We start from the raw sequence: 22,055 nt of genomic DNA on the forward strand, positions 1-22,055 counted from the left end.
AGCATGGCACTGTACTGGTGGGGCTACGCATAGACTTAGGCCTCTACTGTAGTACATATGTAGTACCCTGGTGTTATGAGTAGGCTCAGACCTCCAACGTAGTACGCATGTATTAGACCGGGTTACACATAGACTCAGGCCTCCAGAGTAGTATGCATGTAGTACTCAGTACTGCACTGGCGGTCCTACGCTTAGGCTCAGACATCCACCGTAGTATGCATGCAATAACCCAGTACTCCAGTGGTTGGGCTGCGTACATGCTCAGGCCTCCACCGTAGTATGCATGCATTATCACGATATTGTACTGGCATGGACATAGATCTCCACCGTAGTACGCATGTAGTAGCCCGATACTGCAGTGGTGGGTCTACGTATAGGCTCAGGCCTCCACCGTAGTACGCATGTATTATCACGATATTGTACTGGCGGGGCTATGCTTGGGCATACATCTCCACCGTAGTACCCATGTAGTAGCCCAGTACTGCAGTGGGGGGGCTCCGCATAGACTCAGGCCTCAGGCCTGTGGTAGCCCGGTTAGCCCGGTAGTGCAGTGGTGGGGTTACGCATAGACTCAGGCCTCCACCATAGTAGGCGTGTCGTAGTCTAATACTATGCATGCGCTCACGCCTCTACTGCAGTAGCATCTGTTACCCTGGTACTTTCCTTAAAGAGTCTGAAAATGTCAAAAAAAGGGGATCTGAATAAACCTAGATTTGCCCTTTCTGTTTTCAAACGATCATGTATAAAAACAGAACTTTGATTTATTTTTCCATTTTATCAGTTTCAAAGTAGCTGCATTTGTAAGTGTGCAGCAACAAAGATCCATTTCTGGTCCTGCAGGCCCCTCGGTGCACGTGCTTCGGCCTCGTCCGTCTTTGATGTCTCTTCAGTGCTGAGCTCTCTAATGGTGGCTTGGAGCTACTCTTCCTACCACCAAGTGTAACTATTTTCAAGGCTGAGAACTACATGCAAGTCATCTTCACACTCAAATGTGTTAAAAGTGAAACTGCAAGTTTGCATTTTTTACATTTTAGTTTGTTATTTTTCACGTTCACTGGAAATGAAAATAGCAGCTTACTTCCCTGTTTTTGCTGTCGGCAATGTAAGAAGAATGATGTCAGGATGTATTTTTAGCCCTCGAATGTGTCTCTTTTGGATTCTGTTGCATCCTCCCCAGCCTGGGAGCACGCAAATGAAACACGCCACACACGGAGCTCTGTAACAGACGTCTTTATTCTTCAGCATACGATCACACTACTACTACGGTACGCATTACGTCATGATTTAATAACCACACCCTAACTCCTCCCAGCAGCTTACATAACTCCTGTTTGGAGTCCTCTTAGCACTGCAAAGGTCCTAATGCTCGTAGCACCAGACTCGACTTCTCCCCCTTTCTAAAATAAAAAGTACAAACAAAATCGACATCATATTTCCTCAATGAGTCGCAGAGGCGCTCGCGCTGCCCTGCCAGATCGAGTAGTATGAGGTTGTTGAGTGGTATATGGGCTATTCGCTGGTGACATTGGCTCAGATGTTATAGCGGACGTGCAGGCAGATTTACTTCACTCCCGCTCTTAGTAATAGACGAACACCGACTCCACACTACCCTACGGAGCTGACGGCTGCAGCTAGTTCTACACCAGATTCATCGTATGCTGGCCCTTATCAAGGAGGCCCACTCATCCATACTGTACATGTGCATTCTCTCCCAGGACCATACATTACTCTATGCCCTGAAGAAGTTCATTGTATATGAACGAAACGCGTTGGCTGGCAATTTTCTGTATTTGGATTTTTTTGAAAAATAAAGGATTCATTAAGACAACCTAATCTAGACTAAATGACTTATTGACAATCTATCTTCATTAACGGGTGGTGCACCACTCCAAATCTTGAGTTCGAACACCGAGTCAAATGTCTGAATTGTGACGAGTGCCTTGTGATGGACTTTTCCTGAGGACTTGCAGTCACAATGTGTCCTTTAGTCTTTACAATTCTCAGTGGGTCGATAGCAAACAGAGTGTCTGTTTACCGCTTCCTTTTCTGTTTGACCAGTACCCAGTCCCCTCTGTTGTAGACTGCTTCCTCAGTACATCGGCACCGATCAGCATAGGGTTTCATCTTTCGAGAAGTGTCCGTGACACGAACCTTGCCAGCTTTTGTTGATCGGTCTGATGTCCACTGTGGCAGCTTAGATCCCATTGCTCTCCCAAATAGCAAGGTGGCAGGACTCTCACCAGAGATGGAATGAGCAGTTGTCCGGTAGGCATGAAGATCTTGACACATGGCTTGTTTCAGATCGATTTTCTCCAACTACTCTCGCTGAATTATTCTTCTGAGGGTGCCCATCAATCGTTTGACAACACCGTTTGCCTGAGGCCAGAGCGGTGTGCTCATTTGATGCTTGAAGTTGTGTTCACACAGAAAGTCTTTGAACTCCTTGCTATTAAAAGATGGACGATTGTCTGATTTGAGAATAGAGGGTACACCCCAAGCTGCAAAGGTGTTATCAAGGCATCGGATGACTTTGTCAGGGGTTGTCGATGTAAAGTATTCCACCAAAGTAAAATGTGAGTATTCAGCAACGATAACCATAGGATGATGTCCATTCTCCAGGGATCCAAAGAAATCAACTGCCACTCTCTCCCTGAAAAATGCAGGAAGTTCACACATAGTCAATGGATGCTGTGTCACTTTGGGAGGCAAGCAATTACACAGATCACACACTCAGTTCTTTCTCAACGCTTTCATCAAGGCAGAGGAACCACACTCGATCCCTCAGGGCTCTTTTGGTGGCTGCGATGCCACATGTCCGTCATGGGTGAGCTCAATAACTTGTTGTCTCAGACTCTTGGGTACGGCGATTCTCGAGCCTCACAACACAATTCCTTCTCGAGTGATGGATAATTCATCTTGTACATTTTTTAACTTCTGAAATTCAATATCATCAAGAAATGGTCGAACCTTTTTCCTCCGCAAATGGGTTGAAAAAATGTCTTTAAGTATGAGCGTGTTCTTGTCTGTGTTGGTAGCAGCAATAATCTGTTCAAGTGATAGAGCTGCTGGTTTACTTGACCTCATAAATAAAGTTAGCATACTCTCAGCCATTTTGGATGTTGAACTGTGGCGCAGTAGTGGCACTTGTGAAAAGAAATCAGCAGGGTTACGATCTTTCCCCTGCTTGAGTACAATTTCGTAATCATATTCTTGCAGTCGCAATCCCGATCTCTGCGAGGAGGCATCTTTGCCTTTGGTTTTCCAAAAATGGTGCTCAACGCCTGATGATCTGTTATGATGGTGAAATGTTTCATACAGAAACACATGAAAACGACTGAGAATAGGCACCTTCAGTTTCAGACAGACCTTGACTGACATAAGCCACAAAGTGTATCTGAGTATTCGGATGATCATTGTGTTGAGCAAGAATAGCTCCCAGCCCCATTGAGCTCGCATTTACTGTGATCTCAGTATGTAATTTGGGGTCAAAGTAGGCAATTTCAGTACCATTTTCTTGTGAAACATTGATCACATGCAGGGGAATTTTGCTTTGTCAAGTCTCTCAGTGGGGCACTTAATGTAGCAAAGTCACAAATATACCTTGAACAATAACTGGCAATGCCTAAGAAGTATCACAGCATGGTTACATCTTGTGGGGGGCAAGCAAATGACAATGCTTGCACCTTATCAGGCTCAGGAGTCATTCCTCCCTTTGAAAATATGTGCCCTAAGAACTTGAGTTTGTCCCTGTGAAACTCGCACTTTGCTGCATTCAGAGTGAGACTTGCATCAGCAAGTAACTGGCACACTTGTGTAAGAGCTTTGTCATGTTCCTTATGTGTTTTACCAAATACCAATATGTCATCACTGTAATTGAAAGCATGTGTAACAGGTTTAATTTTTCGGCTTATAACATCTTGAGATATTTCTGCAGCCGAAAATGTTATAGTCCTTTGTATCTGAACAAACCAACGGGGCAAATTAACAACGGCCAGCGATGATTATCGCTGGCCGTGCTTAGCGATAATTTTGTTATCGCAGGCTATCTCTGGAATTTATCGCCCTGGTAGCGTGTTATTAACAACGCGTTTCTCCAGGGCAATAAAAACTCCAGAGATAGCGAGGTTATCGCCGTTTTGCAGGGAACATTGCTGGTTTTCTTGATGATTTTCTTTTCATCTTCTTCTTCTAGTGAATCGATGAAGTCATTGAATGTTTTGATGCATGCAGACCATCTGGCACCAATGTTGTTTCTTAGTCATGTCGAATGTGGTGGTGGTTTCAAAAACACAGCTGCATTGTATTTTACACTCTCCTTTTCTGCCATTGAGAGTATGGGCTGTTCAGATAGCTTTCACTGTACATGGCGGCTCCTGTAACTCTGCAAGCACAACCCTTGTGCTTGAGCTTGGGTCACCACGTCCAATCGGAGGTCGTTTGGCACTTTACTCACCTGTGCCAGTGAGCAAAACCCTGCTTTCGAACCTGGTTGTCACCTCCTTTATCGTTTACTTTGTGTGGATTATGGCTATCTGTTCTTTCACGGTGTAGTATCTCTTCCTTTGGCCTTAGCAGTGGATTCTGGTGAGATTTTCTAATGTGCTCCTCTATCAGGCCTTCAACTTATCGCATGGACGTATATCAGTTAGAGTATCGCGTTGACTCCACAAACACTGACTTCAGACTGTTTCACATTGAACTTTGGTGCACGTGGCATGCATGAGCAGTTTGCTATATTGTCGCAAACTCTCAGGTAGAGCAGTCGACTTCCTTCGCAGCACAGATCTCCTTCTCATCGCCAGTTGCCGTGTCCTCCCCATCCTGGTATTACGTAACTGAAATACATTACACATGGAGCTCTGCAACGGACATCTTTATTCTTCAGCATACACTCACACAACTACTTAACGGTACGCATTACGTCCTCATTTAATAACCACACCTTAACACCTCACAGCAGCTTACATAATTCCTGTTTGAAGTCTTTTCAGAACTGTGAATGTCCTAATGCTCACAACATCAAGGTTCTACAGATACAAAACTGTTAGAGTCTTGTACTCAGAGATAAACTTCACTCTACCCCTTGGCCTCGTTTTAACAGTGACCCACCAACACTTTTTACTTTGTATTCATAAACAATGGCCTGATTCACAAAGGGAACTTACACTTTCGAGTAAGTTACGGTTTTGAGTAAATTTACTACCTTTTGGCTAATCACAAAATCCGAGTATCCATTTTCGCCAAAAGTGTAGCTTTCTCTTGGATTTTGTGAATAGCCAAAAAGTAGTACTTTTAATCAACAGTGTAAATGACTCAAAAGTAAGTTTTGCAGCATGAATACTTTTCTGGATTCACATGCTGTACATCTGTTCTGCCATCTAGTGTATGGTTCCGGAAACGTGCTTGTCGTTCTTCTTTTTTCTTTTTTTGTTGTTGTGGGCATCGTTGACCATCATTTGGCTGAAACATGTTGAAAATTATATGGGGTACATGAGACCATTGACATCCCAAAAGTATCTAAACATTGATTTTAAAAACTTGCCTAAAGTCACCAAGATTAAAATACCTTTGGGTAGGTAACCGCGAGTCAATTTTAACCCCTTGCGTGCGTGCGTCAGCCAATGGCCGTTGCGAGCACTACTTCGGTAGCACGTCCGTTGGCTGACGCGGCCCCGCCCGCGCATTCGAACGCCTGCACCGCAGCAGAATTGCCACCGCTGTAAACGGGTTAAGTCACTTGCACCTTTATTTCACTTTCACTCTAAAAACAACCAGCTCCGCTGTAATCAAGTGTCAAAGCACACATTGGAGGCACTCAGCTTCCAGGGTGGGAACCCAATGATGAAGGTTGTCACCCGCTAGTTTAGTGAGTGAGGGTTCTTTTAAAAATCCTGAAGGTTTCCCCCCTGCATTGCTGTAAGTGAGAGACTCGAAAGGATTCTTGTCAGGTAAATAAGGTATTCGCTCTTGCTGTTTGGTATAGTAATGAGGTGGGTCACACATTTCAACTCACTTCGATTGGATGCCGTTACAGAGATTTTAGCCTCTCAAACAACTTGTCTGTGATCACCTTTCAACAAAGTAAGCAGTTTTAAAAAAAAATGCACCCTGTTTTTCTTAAAGAAATGGAGCCGCGTTTAATAAGAGGAGGTTTCTTTTTTGAAAAGTTTGTTTAAAAGTTGGCAGTGATTCTCTGGACCACTGCCTACTCCCAACAACTTTTTTTGTTACCAACACAAAGGGGACGTTTTCATCGCAAAGGGGAAGTGGCTACAACCCTGATTCAGGAGTCAGTAAGTTTTCAATGTTTTTAAACCAGATTTCGGTCGCAAAATATTGATACAACTCATATTGGTTTGCTATTTTCAAGGGATGCCTACAATACAGCCCTTACAAATAGCAGATTGGAATGGTATCACAATGCCATTTCAGGAGTCGTTGAAGATTACAGACTCTTAAACTGTGATTGATGCATAGGAAAAAACTATTTTACAGCCGCAAACTCCGAACTGGAGTATTTGCGGCCGTAAAATACATTTGTATATCTGGCCCTAACTGTGTGACAGCAGAGTGTACTTTTCATTTGTAAAATAATCTCTCATTCATTCCACTGGGGGAGAAAGGCTACACCGAAACAGCCAATAAAAAGAGAGTGAGACACAAATTCTTCAGTGGGCTAGTCTAAGATGTGATTGACAATATCTCAAGCCAATGGCTGCAGATTCCTGAGCCAAAGGAGGCAGTGTCTGAAGGAGGCTGACGCAAAGCCCTTTAGTGTATGAATAGAATGCAATACGTTTGCCATTAGTTAAACAAGTGCCGTACATGTAAAATCTAACAACTACATTAGCTCCGCATAAACATCTTGGATCCTCCGCTACAAGGAGAAATGCTATTTCCTGTATTGACATTTGTTACCTGCCTTTACCATTGACCCGAAGTTGAATTGCATTTACCCCATTGTCTCTGCTCAGTAAGCATGGGCGGAATTTGCAAATTCGCGATACGCGAATTCACACAAATTCATAATTGCGATTCGCAAAAATCCGCCAAATTCCGCGAGCTTGCGATTTTTTTTTTTTCGCGAGTTTGCGAGATTTATTTACCAGTTCGGGAACGAGACCTTGCACATGCGGTCGCAGCGGTCTCGAACATGTTGTTTCCACTTAATCAGCCTGCTCGCGATGCCTTTTTCCTGTTTAGGGTCGCAATGACGCGTTCGCAATTTCCTGTTTCGGTACGCAATGACGTGTTCGCAATTTCCTGTTTCGGGTCGTAATGACGTGTTCGCGATCACAGCGTCACTCGGCCAGCTACCAAAATCTCGTAGCGCACGCGAACAGGAAGGAAAACTCATCAGCGAACGCAAAATCATGGTAAGTCAATGCCGCACGCGCGAGATTGTCTTTTTGAAGCGCGAACAAGAAAAAAAATCCGCCAACTCGCGAATTGCGGATTTTTGGGCAATTTCACGCGATTCACGGATCGCGATATTGCCAAAAATCAGCAAATTCCGTGAGCGGAACGAATTTTCCACCCATACTTACTGCTCAGCAGCATGGCCAGGTCACCATTTCTGATATTAACGAACTAAAATGACGACAGCCTAATTGTGCGCACTGTATCTAAATATTCACTACCCTTGTGCCTAGGAATGTCAAGCCGGCCTGAACTTCGCGGATGAGCAGGAGGCGGAAGCCTTTCTTGATGTGGTGAACGAGAAGATTGAGAAGCGACACAACAGGCAAGGTAAGACCGCCCGGCGGATGACAGTGACTGTGGAAAAAGTGTGCAAAATCAGCCAGACGGCTGTCAGCCAGGCTAAATAAATAACAGGGTGATATGGCTGTCCTCTTGACAGGATTTATACAAGTGATAAACTGAGTTTTATTGTCTACTACACAGTCAGACCTCAGTTTGTCAGTCCTTCCCTTGTACTTATACAGTGAGGCCTTTAGTTCTCAACACTAGTGTCAGGACTCCCCCTGTGGCTACACTGCAGGGGCATAGGTCGGTCAATAAGACATTGGGCGGGGGTGGGGGAGAGCTTCAGATTTCCCAATAGTCAGGCTGGGATATCTTGTTAAAACACAATATATGAGAAGCAGGACAGGACTAAAGTGATACCACCAGCCACAAAGTGCTTTGCAGCCCACAAGTGAAGCACAAGGAAAAGAGGGTGGCAGATGAATGTGCCACCACGTCTTCGGGGCTGGGCATCCATAGTGTTGGCACTGGCAATTCCAGATGCATGCGCTTTGTTCAGTGCTCATCAGAGGTAACAGGAATTGGAAAAGGCACTCAAAACAAGTCTCTGCTATATCTCCCCAACAGTAGGACTCTCTGTGATTGGTCAGCTCATGCGGACACGTGTATACACTGTAATAAAGTTTGGTTGTGTCGATGCTACTTAACAGTGCAAGCAGCTGAGGCCTTCGGAGGGAGTAGACAGCAGTCACTTGAACCACTTCATGTCCCCCATTGCTAATGCATCAGTGTTGAGTACCTGCACTTTAATTTGAAAGCAGGAGTACAGTACATGTAATGGGTGACTACTAGCACTTCTCAGTAGCAAACAAGTACTCTTGAAGCAGTAAGTAACTGTTCTTTTATATTTCCATTTCAAGCACTGCATCTGGTGTCCTTTAACTATGTGCCAAATCTTTTTATGATTGCAATGTTGGCACTTTGGGAGCAGAAATGATGGTCTACAGATCTTTGCAGCTCTCTGCCCCTGCATTTGCATTCAGTGGGGTGTATCCACAGGGGAATTCCTGCAGCAAGAATATTATTGGTGCAAATCCATGCAAATGGCCATGTTTGCCCTGGGTCAGGTCTGGTAAAACTGAAACAAATCTGGCCAGGTTAATTGCAGATGTTCTAAAAAAACACGGCATTCTCAATGTGACCATTCATACATGTGCCCCTAAAGAGCGCGACAGTCTCTAGCGCTGTCTGCCCTTCTCTTAGCACTATCCAAGTTATATATGAAACAACATGGAAATGGTAGTTCCCAGTTGTATAAAGGACCAAGGAGTTCAAATAATAAATAGAAAGTGCCCACAGAACAGCTGAATATATTTCAAATGTTTATTATCTTATTAGTTCATAGAAAAATATATCAAGTGTAGATAGAGAGCAATACATACTTCATTTAGTAAAAACTACATATCAAATAGTGCAACATCAGCCCACTTTCTATTTATTATTGGAACTCCTTGGTCCTTTATATAACTGGGAACTACCCTTTTCATGTTGTTTCATATATATTTTGCCCTGGTGGGTTGTTCCCCCTCCCTTTATCCTATTTAGATTTCAGGGCCCCTCCTTCGTTTTTTGCACTATCCAAGTTATAGACAAGTAATGCACCTTTCTAGTGTATCTTTGTCTGATCTTGATGCCTGTTGATGGTCAGTAGAAGGTTTTATGCTCGAGCCAGGGTCACACCTGACTGCTGCCAATGCTGTTCTAAGAAGATGTTTCCTCTCCATTCTCTTCCTAGAAAAACGTCAGCCTCCACTACCACCTCCACCTACAAATGATGGTGAGTACTTGAGCCTCAGTGCCAATAATAACTGTTACAGACCTGGTGCTCCAGCATTTCAGTGTTTATCTTTCTGTTTCTTTGTTTGTTTGCAAACATCCTTCCCCCTTTAGGTGTAAGGTTGTAATAGCATTATCGGGTAATGCTGATTTTTAAAGGCCCTCACCTTAGTTTTAAGCTCCACGTCTGCAGCTCGGGCTTATAACTTGGGTCCAGGGCCGTTAACAACCGTTGCAGCCATCGGCGGTGGTATAATACCACCCTGTTCCTAGAGAGGACAAATTGGAGAGCAATCTTGCCCAATACTAAACTGTCAGATACATTATCTCAGAAAAACACAACAGGTCTCTCAAATGATATGCTTCAGAACAGTGTTTCCCAAACTGTGAGTCGTGACCCACTGGTGGTCGCGGGCCAATATTGGTGGATCGGGAAGACCAATAATAAATAAATACGCCTATACATTCCGGATTTATCTTTCACATTTGGTGCTTCAAAGAGAGAGGTCAAATGATGTCAGGCTATGTCTTCTGACGAATTGCTGCTTTTTTGACATGCAGATTAGTGTTCACAAACTCCTCTCACTTTGCATGCAGAGCAGGAAAAATAAAGTGAATTATGTGGCAATCTTGCTGGCATACAGGAGTGTGAAAGGAAAGGCTTTAGGATGCCATGTTTTTGTAACACAGAACAAAATGAAAATACCTGTAAATGAACTGTGCCCAATCAGTAGTTAAGAAAACAATAACGAAACACCTTTTTTTTGCAATTCTAAAGTGTACTAGAAACAAAGATTTTAATAGAATCCAAACAAATCAAAACACTTTACTTGACAGTCCACACATGATAAATATTCCCTGAAACCTGATTTCCACAAATTATCATTTGTGTGCAACATAGTTTTATCAGTAAAACTGTATGTGTGTTCTAATTAAGTGGCCATTTCAAAGGAAAATGTGTTGCCTGTAATTGTTACCACATGATGCTTTAGTTTCATTAAAAATGACCCTCCTCTTGCCCATTAAAGAGTCGCGAAAGTTGGTCATACTAAAAACTGGGTCGTAGTTCTAAAAAGTTTGGAAGCCACTGCTTTCCATAGTAGATATGAAATTTCCTGGGTTTGATAAATTAGAGTGTATTGTTGAGCCAAGGATTAATAGCAAAAAAGAATTGTGGTGTAATAAGAATCATAGCTGACATGCCACCAGGTGTCGAAGTCCAATAAGATCGGACAATCTGTGTCCATTCAAAATGACTGATAGCATATTTAACCCGTTGGGTGCTGGTGACGGAACCACTCCGTCACCAGCCTCGGATGGGTTGTGCTAATGACGGAGTGGTTCCGTCACGGCCCGGCCGCCACGCCTGCGCGGCAGCGATTTCGCGCCTGCGCTGAGCATTCCATTGAGCGGGCGGGGCCGTGACAGAACCACTCCATCACAAGCACAGCGCGCCCGAGGCTCGTGACGAAGTGGTTCCGTCACGAGCCTGGTGGCGCCGCGCGGCCCCCCTCCCCCTAGCGCTGCGGCGGAATTACCGCCGCAGCCAAGGGGTTAAATAGCAAATTATTATTATTATTTTTATTTTTTTCATTTGTCCTCATATGACCTCCGTAGCTATAGAAACCTGTTGGATTGATCCACCCCTGTTGCTTATAACTTGGTGTTCCGAACTCATCTAATGTTCTTACGAGAACCACCCGCAGTACACATTGTGAGCTGACCAAGAGTTTTAATCATTGGACCGTATAGAATAGCTTAATCAGGATCTAAATGGTCTAACAAATTCCAAAATTGCCCTCGTTCTGTTCTCTCTCTATATACATTGACTTTCTGATCTAGGACTCTGTAATATCTCACTGAATTCCACCAAGCTCTCCATGTTGGCGGAGCCACCTGATGCCATAACTTACAGATCTCCCTCCTAGCCAGGAGGACCAAATAGAACACCAATTTATTCTGTACCCCTGTGCAACCCAGCGCCCTTTCAGGCGTCAAAACAGTACCAAACAAAATAAGAGAGGGGCTTACCTCCACCTCAAAGCCCAGAGGATCGGTCAGAGTCTTACCCACTTGGCCCGAGAATTCTTGAATCGATGGCCAGGATGCAAGTACATGAATATCGTCCGCCTTCTGGGCACCATATCTCATACATCTTGCTTCTACGTAAACAGCAAATCATTAATGTTATTAATGGAAAACTGTTTTTTTAGACTTTTTTTACTCAAAGATACTCTGAGGAGGGGATGGTGCAGTGCCCAAGTGTGTACTGGAGAAACAAAGAGATGATTTACACATGTATTTATAAAAACAAGATGAGGCCTGCACCCAGGCAGGGACAGAGCCCCGCTGATGGACTGAACCATGATGGACAAGCCAAAGTGCAAATACACTTAAGAGCATGCAAGTGAGATAGAACAAAAACATAGGGCCCGATTCGCAGAACTAACTTAAGACAAAATCCTAAACTTACTACTTTTGGTATTCACAGAAGTTAGGATTTTGTCTTAAGTTTGTCTTAAGACAGACTTAAGACAGACTTAAGTTAGGATTTTGTCTTAAGTCTGTGTTAAGTCTGTGTTAAGTCTGTCTTAAGACAAACTTAAGACAAAATCCTAACTTCTGTGAATACCAAAAGTAGTAAGTTTAGGATTTTGTCTTAAATTAGTTCTGTGAATCGGCCCCAGAGATATTAATTCCACAATCATAAGCATCTGTAGTAAACATCGAAAGATGCCACCATGGTTTCTTAGGCACAGGATAGTTGCTATTGTACGAGTTATATGTGCATCTTATTTCCTGATATCTTTGCACAAGACATAAAGGGGCCGATTATGATAGAGGATTTTCCGCCTCCTCCGGGGCGGCGGAAGCCACCTCCGGCCCGGAGGAGGCGGAAAATCCTCTGCGGAGTCACCAAAGACCCACCGCCGCATTACGATGGCTGGTGGGTCTTGGATTCTGTCCGCTGCTTTTCCGCCGCGGTCGGATTACAACCGCGGCGGAAAAGCTCTCCTTTGGCTGGCAGTGTCTATCAGACACCGTCAGCCAAATTAGGAAGCATTAGTAAACATGCTTTTCCGCGGCGGTTTTTCCTATGGTACCCCCCAGCATTTACATGCACAAAGCGGCAGGCACCGCACGGTGCCTGCCGCTTTGTGCATGTAAATGGTACACATGCACTTTTAACATTGCGGCGGGTGCTGCTTGAAGCAGCAACCGCCGCAATGTTAAATATCCAGGATGTGACCGCCAGGGTGGCGGTCACATCCTGATTTGCATGGAGGGACCTCCGCAGTCCATGCGGACGGTCTCTCCACCTCTGGGATGGCGGACGGACGCAAGTCCGTCCGCCATCCTAATCGGCCCCTATATCTGTGCACTGAACATGTCTTCCTGCAGCTAAGCTCCCTAGTCATTGCAGAACATGGGTGTTATGGCTTCAGGTGAGGGGAGTTACATTATTAATATGAGTGCTGTGTGTGACCAGGATCAGTGACAAAATATCGGAAACACAAATAGCTTGTCAAAATTATCAAAGCCCAGAATATCGAGTAGAAAGTGCAAATGGGTAAGTATACATTTAATATTCTTAACTCCATAGCTACATACCTTGAAGATATATATTGTCAAGGTACATATATGTGGAGTTATATGTAGTAAAACTTTGACATGATATTCTGTTCCACAATATTCGTGTTTTCGATATTTTTTCCAAATACCCTGTGCCCATCCACATCAAAGGTGTTTTTGAAATGTATAACCAGGGCTATCGGATTGGTTATCTTGAAGCTTCTCTTGCTGAAGGTACGCCAACAAATGTATGTACCAGAACCCTTCAACTAGAAGTAAGTTATTTAATGGGATATGTGCCCCCGGACGAGGTCTGGTCCAGCACTTTAACGCAGATCTCCCTGCAGTGTGGACAAACACAGTGGTAACTTTTCTTGCAGTGTTTTCTATAAATTACAAATGAAAAGACAGGTCACAAGAGAGCCCTTGATAGCAGACTGTGGGATCTCAAGAAACCTCAAGGATATTTTCAGTTTTGTAAAGTATTCTTAGACCAGAGGTGGGGATGCCTGCACCTACGACCTGAGTGTAAATCACCTTTGACTGCTCAGGTACCTGAAAAGAATCTTGTGACAGTCACAGGAACCTGCAATGAAAGCAGCAGAGACACCCTCAGAGCATCAACAGGAAACGGTATGTGACGTATGAGATTTAAATAAAGAATCCGCGATTAAGGCTAGGAATGAGCAAAAGCTCGTCTGTTGTTCCCCTGCCCCGGAAGAGTTTTCTACAGACCGTTCTCTTTCCAGCCTGGATATGTCTGGGTGGACATTGTTTTACGCTATCATCAATACCGGCTCTAGGCATGGACGTCGATTCACCAAAATGCCAAGGGTAGCAGAAGGGATATCACAGGCCCTTTGACCTTCACTTCCACTCACACACATATGTTTACACATTCACACATACGCAGACTCTCACTCATACAAACACACCCTCACCCTCAAGCATGCACACAACATACATTTAAAAGCATTTTTTTTTATTTACCTCAGCTGCCAGGGAAGGTCATATTCGAGCTAATTGTACTTGATTTTAATTACACTAATAGTAAATAATGTGATATTATGCACTATTATTGTACAAAAGAAAAATGAGAAAAAACAAGGTAGTTTAACCTCAACCGTGGTCTATAGAGATGAGCTGCCCCTGAGCTCCTGACACTGATTTTGCCACCTTTGAAGCCAAGGGTGCAAAGGGGAGGCCAAGAGTCTTTAAGGCAGTACCAGGGGTCGCAAGGGGCAAGCCAGGGGTTGCAGCTGCGACTCCTGGCAACCCCTAAATGACGTCCATGGTTCTAGGGCGGCGCAGTCTCCAACTTTGGTAAATAAACTGCAACCATGTTGGCTCAATCCACCTCACCTCTACGCTTGACCTATAATGATCTCATATGCGACTTTGTTCAGTAACAGCAGTTAGCACCTTATCTTGCGTTGTCCTCTAGGCCAGTGGTTCTTAGCATTTTGACATTTGGGAACCCCCCGCTCTAATATACCCGTCTACTCTAATGCGGCTGCATTTTCTACCTTTTTATCCATATCAGATGATTTCTAGAAGAGAGGTAGGTCCTCTCTATACACATTTTCACACCCTCACTTTAAGTATAGGGATCTATGCAGAAGCCCTGACGAATGCCTGAGACCTAGATAGGTTGTCCAAGGGCAGAAACATGTTGGCGCCATAGCTCACTTTGCCACTGGATTCAAGCAAGCCGGGCTGAAGAAGGCTGTAATGCCAGAAACCGGTCCTCGGAAGCTTGTTTCCGGTCCAGGGAAGGCATGGCTTGGCAGTTCGGGCTGGACTGTTCCCATGAGGCACAGGGTCAGACTGATTTGCATATAGCCATGTCTGAACTGGGGTGGCAGAGTGGGCTAAAGAACGGTGATGGATTAAACCCAGATCTTTTGACTGGGTGTGAGTGTTTGATTGGTTCAGATGCTCCGTCCATCACCACCCCCTTTTGTACCGCTTTGGCCGCCATAAGTGTGGCAGGGTATGCTCAGACGTGAGTCCCTTGCTCACTTTGCCACTGGATTCAAGCAAGCCGGGCTGAAGAAGACTGTAATGCCAGAAACCGGTCCTCGGAAGCTTGTTTCCGGTCCAGGGAAGGCATGGCTTGGCAGTTCGGGCTGGACTGTTCCCATGAGGCACAGGGTCAGACTGATTTGCATATAGCCATGTCTGAACTGGGGTGGCAGAGTGGGCTAAAGAACGGTGATGGATTAAACCCAGATCTTTTGACTGGGTGTGAGTGTTTGATTGGTTCAGATGCTCCGTCCATCACCACCCCCTTTTGTACCGCTTTGGCCGCCATAAGTGTGGCAGGGTATGCTCAGACGTGAGTCCCTTGCTCACTTTGCCACTGGATTCAAGCAAGCCGGGCTGAAGAAGACTGTAATGCCAGAAACCGGTCCTCGGAAGCTTGTTTCCGGTCCAGGGAAGGCATGGCTTGGCAGTTCGGGCTGGACTGTTCCCATGAGGCACAGGGTCAGACTGATTTGCATATAGCCATGTCTGAACTGGGGTGGCAGAGTGGGCTAAAGAACGGTGATGGATTAAACCCAGATCTTTTGACTGGGTGTGAGTGTTTGATTGGTTCAGATGCTCCGTCCATCACCACCCCCTTTTGTACCGCTTTGGCCGCCATAAGTGTGGCAGGGTATGCTCAGACGTGAGTCCCTTGCTCACTTTGCCACTGGATTCAAGCAAGCCGGGCTGAAGAAGACTGTAATGCCAGAAACCGGTCCTCGGAAGCTTGTTTCCGGTCCAGGGAAGGCATGGCTTGGCAGTTCGGGCTGGACTGTTCCCATGAGGCACAGGGTCAGACTGATTTGCATATAGCCATGTCTGAACTGGGGTGGCAGAGTGGGCTAAAGAACGGTGATGGATTAAACCCAGATCTTTTGACTGGGTGTGAGTGTTTGATTGGTTCAGATGCTCCGTCCATCACCACCCCCTTTTGTGGCGCCGTAGCCATAGCATCTAGCAGCCACCTACATCGTCTCATTAGTGGCGAGGTGTGGTGCAGCGGCCAGGGCAGCTGACTTTGGAGCACAAGGCTCACGGTTCGATCCCTGGCAACAGCTCAGCTCAGCACCTTGTGACTCTGGGCAATAGCTCACTTCATTTCCACAATGACCCCCAGCGCCTTGAGACCCGAAAGAGTGAGTAGTTTGTGCTTTACAAATACGGATTTACATTCTATGATTCTACTCTATAGTATTTTTAGTCATACCTAGGGTACCACCTAATAAAGGATACTTTGAAGCTTACCCTAAGGTATTCTTAACAGTATCAACTGGATCCCAGTGATTTATCCAGAATTTGTTTTATTTCTGAGAACTCCCTCAATACAGCCCGACTCTAGGTCGAGTCCGCCCTGGTGGTACCATCTTACCAGGGTGGGACGAGGCGGCCTATGATGAAGCATGTCACATTACGTGAGTGAGCCCACCGCATCCAGTTCTTGGAATTGCCGGATTTAGAGTAGGAAAATAGTAGTAGGGAGACAGAATCACAAGAGAAGCATTTGAAATAATTTGTCTTTATGCTCGCTGACAGGTTACTACGTCACTTTGCGTTTTGATGAGTATCCCCACTGCTCCCATTGTGCTTGATGTCTTCAAATTACCAATAGCATTTGATCCCAGACAGGTGAATGGAAGGTTTTATAAAGCGTGACAGCTACTCCGAGGAGTGTCCCAGCGCTATTCCTAAAGGCAGAATCATCCCGTCATAAATTCAAGGTTAAACTGTAGCGAATAGTCGCTGTAAGGATGTTTTTGAAGGAAAGCTCATTTGCTGGTGCTGCACACTGGAACCAGTACGGCGTTTTTTTGTTGTTTTTTTTTTCAGAGTTTTATATAGCGCGAACTAGACCCGCACTGAATCAGGTATCAGAGCGCTTTACATAGCACCAGTTACGTTACATGAGGACACGCATTCATTTTAGGCACGGAGAGATTAAGTGATTTGCCCAGAATCACAGGAGGTTTTTTTTTTCTGGCGTCGTTACCGAGACTCGAACCCAGATCCCCAGGTCCGAGGTCGAGCGCCCTAGCCGTTAGGCGTTCCACTCCCTGGCTATCGGAACCATGAAGGAACACCCCCTGGTCTGGCACCACTACACCTGGGCATGTGTGCTTGGAGGGCAACAGGAGATCCAAGTGTCCGAGAGGGCCTGTAATCCAAATTCAATCAGGAAGGTATTTCAGCCCAATCTTGTAGAACTTGCGATGGACTGTCAGAAGAGCTTTAAACAGTATCTGATCTTTATGGGTTGACTATGCCTGGCTTTAAGATGATGCGAGACTGAGGTGCATTTAGGAATATTCAGACTATGCAGCACAGCTGGGTTTGGATTGTCTACAGCATACTAATGAGCCTGTCTGGAAAGCCAAGATAACAAACGTTGGTGTAGTCAAGCCTAGATATAATTAAGTCATGGATTAACTTTTTGGTTGAGGCCAGTGGTTAAAAAGCACAAGAACTTTTTAAAAGTTCGAAGCAGTGCTATGCACGTGCCGACAACTTACATCACTTGAAGCCGGTAAAACAGACTACAAATCAATCAATCATGACATTTGTATAGCGCGCTACTCACCTGGAAGGGTCTCAAGGCGCTGGGGGAGGGGGGTCCGCAACTGCTCGAAAAGCCAGGTCTTGAGTAGCTTCCTGAAGGTTAGGTGGTCCTGGGTACGCCGAAGGTGGATGGGGAGGGAGTTCCATGTCTTGGCTGCCAGGTGTGAGAAGGATCTTCCTCCGGCGGTGGCTCTGCGGATGCGTGGAACGGCGGCGAGGGCAAGGCTTGTTGACCGTAGCTGGTGGGTGGGCGTGTAGAAGGTCAGGCGGTTGTTGAGGTACTTGGGGCCTTGGTCGTGGAGAGCCTTGTGTGCGTGGGTGAGGAGTCTGAACGTGATCCTCTTGCTGATGGGGAGCCAGTGCAGGTCTCTCAGGTGGCCGGAGATGTGGCTGTGACGGGGAATGTCCAGGATGAGTGGTGCGGAGGCGTTCTGGATGCGTTGGAGTCTTTTCTGAAGTTTGGCTGTGGTTCCGGCATAGAGGGTGTTTCCGTAGTCCAGTCGGCTGGTGACGAGTGCCTGGGTGACCGTCTTCCTGGTTTCGGTGGGGATCCATCGGAAGATCTTACGGCGCATGCGCAGGGTGTTGAAGCACGATGATGAGACCGCGTTGACTTGTCTAGTCATCGAGAGGGAGGAGTCCAGGATGAAGCCCAGGTTGCGTGCGTGGTCCGTTGGCTTGGGAGTGGTGCCCAGGGCAGGGGGCCACCAGGAGTCGACCCAGGTGGAGGGTGATGACCCCAGGATGAGGACTTCTGTCTTGTTTGAGTTCAGTTTCAGGCGGCTGTTCTTCATCCACTCGGCGACGTCTTTCATCCCTTCATGTAGGCTGGTTCTGGCGGTGGCTGGGTCGTTGGTGAGGGAGAGGATCAGCTGGGTGTCGTCGGCGTAGGAGATGATGTTGAGGTTGTGTTGGCGTGCGATGGCTGCAAGGGGGCTTGTGTAGACGTCGAAGAGGGTCGGGCTGAGTGATGATCCCTGTGGTATGCCGCAGATGACTTTTGTGGCCTCGGATCTGAACGAGGGGAGGCGGACTCTCTGGGTTCTTCCGGCGAGGAACGAGATAATCCACTCCAGTGCCTTCTCTTGGATTCCGACGTTTCTGAGGCGTTGCACTAGGGTGCGGTGGCAGACAGTGTCGAACGCTGCGGAGAGGTCCAGGAGGATGAGGGCCGCTGTTTCCCCGTTATCGAGCAGGGATCTGATGTCGCGGTGGCTGCGATGAGGGCGGTCTCGGTGCTGTGGTTGGCTCGGAAGCCGGACTGCGAGAGGTCGAGGGATCCGTTTGTCTCGAGGAAGGCGGCAAGCTATCTGTTGACGGTCTTCGCGATGACTTTGGCAGGAAAAGGGAGGAGCGAGATGGGGCGGAAGTTCTTGAGATCGGTGGGGTCCGCTGTTGGTTTCTTCAGAAGAGCGCTGAGTTCGGCGTGCTTCCAGCTTTCTGGGTAGGTGGCGGTGTTGAAGGAGGCGTTGATGATGTCCCGGAGATGGGGTGCGATGATGGAGTCGGCCTTGTTGAAGACGTGGTGGAGGCAGGGGTCGGTAGGGGATCCGGAGTGGATGGTGTTCATCGTGCGGGTGGTGTCTTCGGTGCTGACCGGGGTCCAGGCGCAGAGGGTGGTGGTGGGGGCGTTGGTTCGGTGGTTGGGTGCGTGGTTGGTGCGGCGAAGCTGTTGTGTATTTCGGCGATCTTGCGGTGGAAGAACGAGGCGAGTGAGTCGCAGAGGTTTTGCGAGGGATTGATGTCGTTGTTTCCGGCGCTGGGGTTGGAGAGCTCTTTGACGATGCTGAAGAGTTCCTTGCTGTTGTGAGCGTTGTTGTCCAGTCGTTCTTTGAATGCTGTCTTCTTGGTGGTGTGGATCAGCTGGTGGTGTTTGCAGGTGGCGTGCTTCAGGGCAGTCATGTTGTCTGTGGTCTGTTCGTTGCGCCAGGCTTTCTCGAGGGTGCGGCAGTTCTTCTTGGAGTTCTTAAGTTCGTCGGTGAACCCAGAGGCTTTCTTGCTGCCGTGTCCATTGGGAGGGGTCTTCAGTGGTGCGAGGTCGTCTGCGCAGTTGGTGATCCACTGTGTGAGGTTGTTGGCTGCTACGTTGGGGTCCGTTGTGCTGGCTGGAGGGTTCGGGCTGAGGGAGGTGGTGAGCTGGTCGGCGGTGATCTTGTTCCAGTTCCTGCGAGGAACCTGTTGCGGGTGGTGGTGGGTCGTGGTTCTTCTGAAGCTGAAGTGGACGCAGCTGTGGTCAGTCCAATGAAGTCCAGTGGAATGGCTGAAGGAGATTCAAACACATTTTATTCCCGGATGTAAAGACACTTTAACAGGTGGAGGGAGGGATTCCGGACAATAATTTGAGAATCAGTTCTCCTTATTCTGACCAAAAAGTAAGATTTCATTTTTATTCGAGTTTGGCTGTAAGCAGCTCTCTCTCATCCACTCAAAGAGCTTGGATTAACAGATTCTAAAAGTGTAGATAAACAGATTTATTTAAAAGTGGCACACACGATCCATCCTTCCCAATGCCTGCCAGCCATTGCAAAGAATAGAATATGACACAGTATTGAACACAGACAATAATCAATAGATCTAAAAGAATAAGGGATGCATTTTTGCCTTGATCCAAAGCAGTTGCTAGTGCAACCAGTGGCAGGTACTGCAATTATGTGGCACCTATTCCATGCATTGCGTGTTGATGCCGGAATCAACACGCTGATACTGTGCACAGTAACTTTGAAAACAAACAAATATCAAAATGTGAATTTGAAGACTACATGTACCGAAATGCACTGGAGTTAGATTGAGGAACCAAGGCATGTAGTTCTAAAGAGTAGGCTCATGAAAGAGTGACTGACTACTACTGCAAAACAACTTTCTTCTGAGTGTCCTCGGGCTGGTTGTGCACATCTGGCCTCAGGTGGTGAAGGATATGAGTTAGATAATGAAGCAGCAGAGACCACACCTTGACCCAGGTGAATGTCAGCTGCTCTCATGATCACTTGTCAGGCGTTTACTAAGATTTCATGAGAATGCAAAATGGAAGACTACATGTACCAGAATGCATCAGGATCACACTGAGGTGCCAACGCAAGATACCCTTGAGTACTGCCACGTGAAAGTGCTACAGGCTGCTGATCTGATACATGGCTGGGAGCCGTTTAGCTTTTCTAGCTCCTCCGCTCCTTGGGGCCAGGCACTGAGCCTGGGGCTTTGTGTTTTTACTTAATTTAATGCTTGCTCGGTTTTTCTCTTCTGTGGCGCAGTAAGGGGTATGTCATGTGTTAATACTAACTAAATCAATGGTGCTTGGTTTTGAAGACCTTGCAGGGACATTTAACCCAACTCTCAAATAGAGGCAGCACTTCCGGTTCCAAGGAGGGCTCGGAAGTACAGCTTGCATCGACCACCGACTGCAGTCTGTCACAGCAAGCCGAGCCGTGCTGTCTAGAGGCACCCAGTCAACCGGTGGGAGAGCTGTATAGAAAGCTGTGTGCCCCCCCTAACAAAATACATCTCTAAACTTAATTTTTTGTATGCATCACATTACGGGTTGCACACGTACGCTGTGTGGATATTGTGGAGAAAAATTCCGCCAGTGGTTTGCGTTCCGTCACAGACTGGAGGATTTTTATTGGTTACCACCTCCTGTTTATATGGTCCCGGGAGTTGAAGTGTCTGTTCCACTAAGGGCCCATTGATAACAAGCCTTAGTAATGGTCTTCCACCTAAAGGCAGTTCACTGAGTCGCCCGTAATAATCATCTCTGCCACAAGAGGTCACTATAGCATTCAAAACAAAACAAAGGCTTCCTCTCGCGGTCCCCACTCGACCCTGGCATTTTCCCTTCAGTGTATTTGAAGGGGGAGAGTTAAGTGTTGTGAATGGAGGGTCAAAGGTCGCGAGTTTAACCGCTGTACTTACTTTTCGGGGGATGGACTGTACTCACGATTCCCCTCTCAGTACCGCCTGAGCTCTCCCAGAGCCCGATTTTCCATTATATTTCCACTAGAGGGCAGCGTTGCACCATAATTGCTGGACATTCGCATCTCAATGCTGTAACTTGCTAACTAAACTTTAATCCTACAATAAGGTAAGCTTTTTGGGGTTTGAATTGCCATTGGGAACGGTAGGCCTAACTCTGACCAGGAGGTCGAATTTAAAATATATTCGGCCTTCTGGAATCAATTGTCAATGTTTTGCACTCGGTATTTCTGCAGTAAAAGTTGATTATAGATGTAAGTGCATCAGGAGGCTGAATGTAATTGCTGATTGACTGCTGTTGTGTGGTAGTGCTAAAACCAGAACAAATGCTGTTTGCACTGTGCTAAGCTTTTTTTATTGAGTTAGTGTTGAGTATACATTTATTCACGTGT

At 46.3% G+C, this 22,055-nt stretch overlaps 1 protein-coding gene across 1 annotated transcript in view; it reads left to right on the forward strand.

Moving 5' to 3' along the window:
* WAS (WASP actin nucleation promoting factor) overlaps positions 1-22,055 on the forward strand; it is a 139,010-nt gene that overhangs the window by 74,265 nt on the left and 42,690 nt on the right. The window contains exons 4-5 of the mRNA XM_078664702.1: positions 7,653-7,749; positions 9,503-9,544. Of these exons, the coding sequence (XP_078520828.1) occupies positions 7,653-7,749; positions 9,503-9,544 (139 nt within the window). The remainder of the gene's footprint in view (positions 1-7,652; positions 7,750-9,502; positions 9,545-22,055) is intronic.

Source organism: Lissotriton helveticus, chromosome 10 (assembly GCF_964261635.1).
Source record: "Lissotriton helveticus chromosome 10, aLisHel1.1, whole genome shotgun sequence".
Classification (NCBI taxonomy): Eukaryota; Metazoa; Chordata; class Amphibia; order Caudata; family Salamandridae; genus Lissotriton; species Lissotriton helveticus.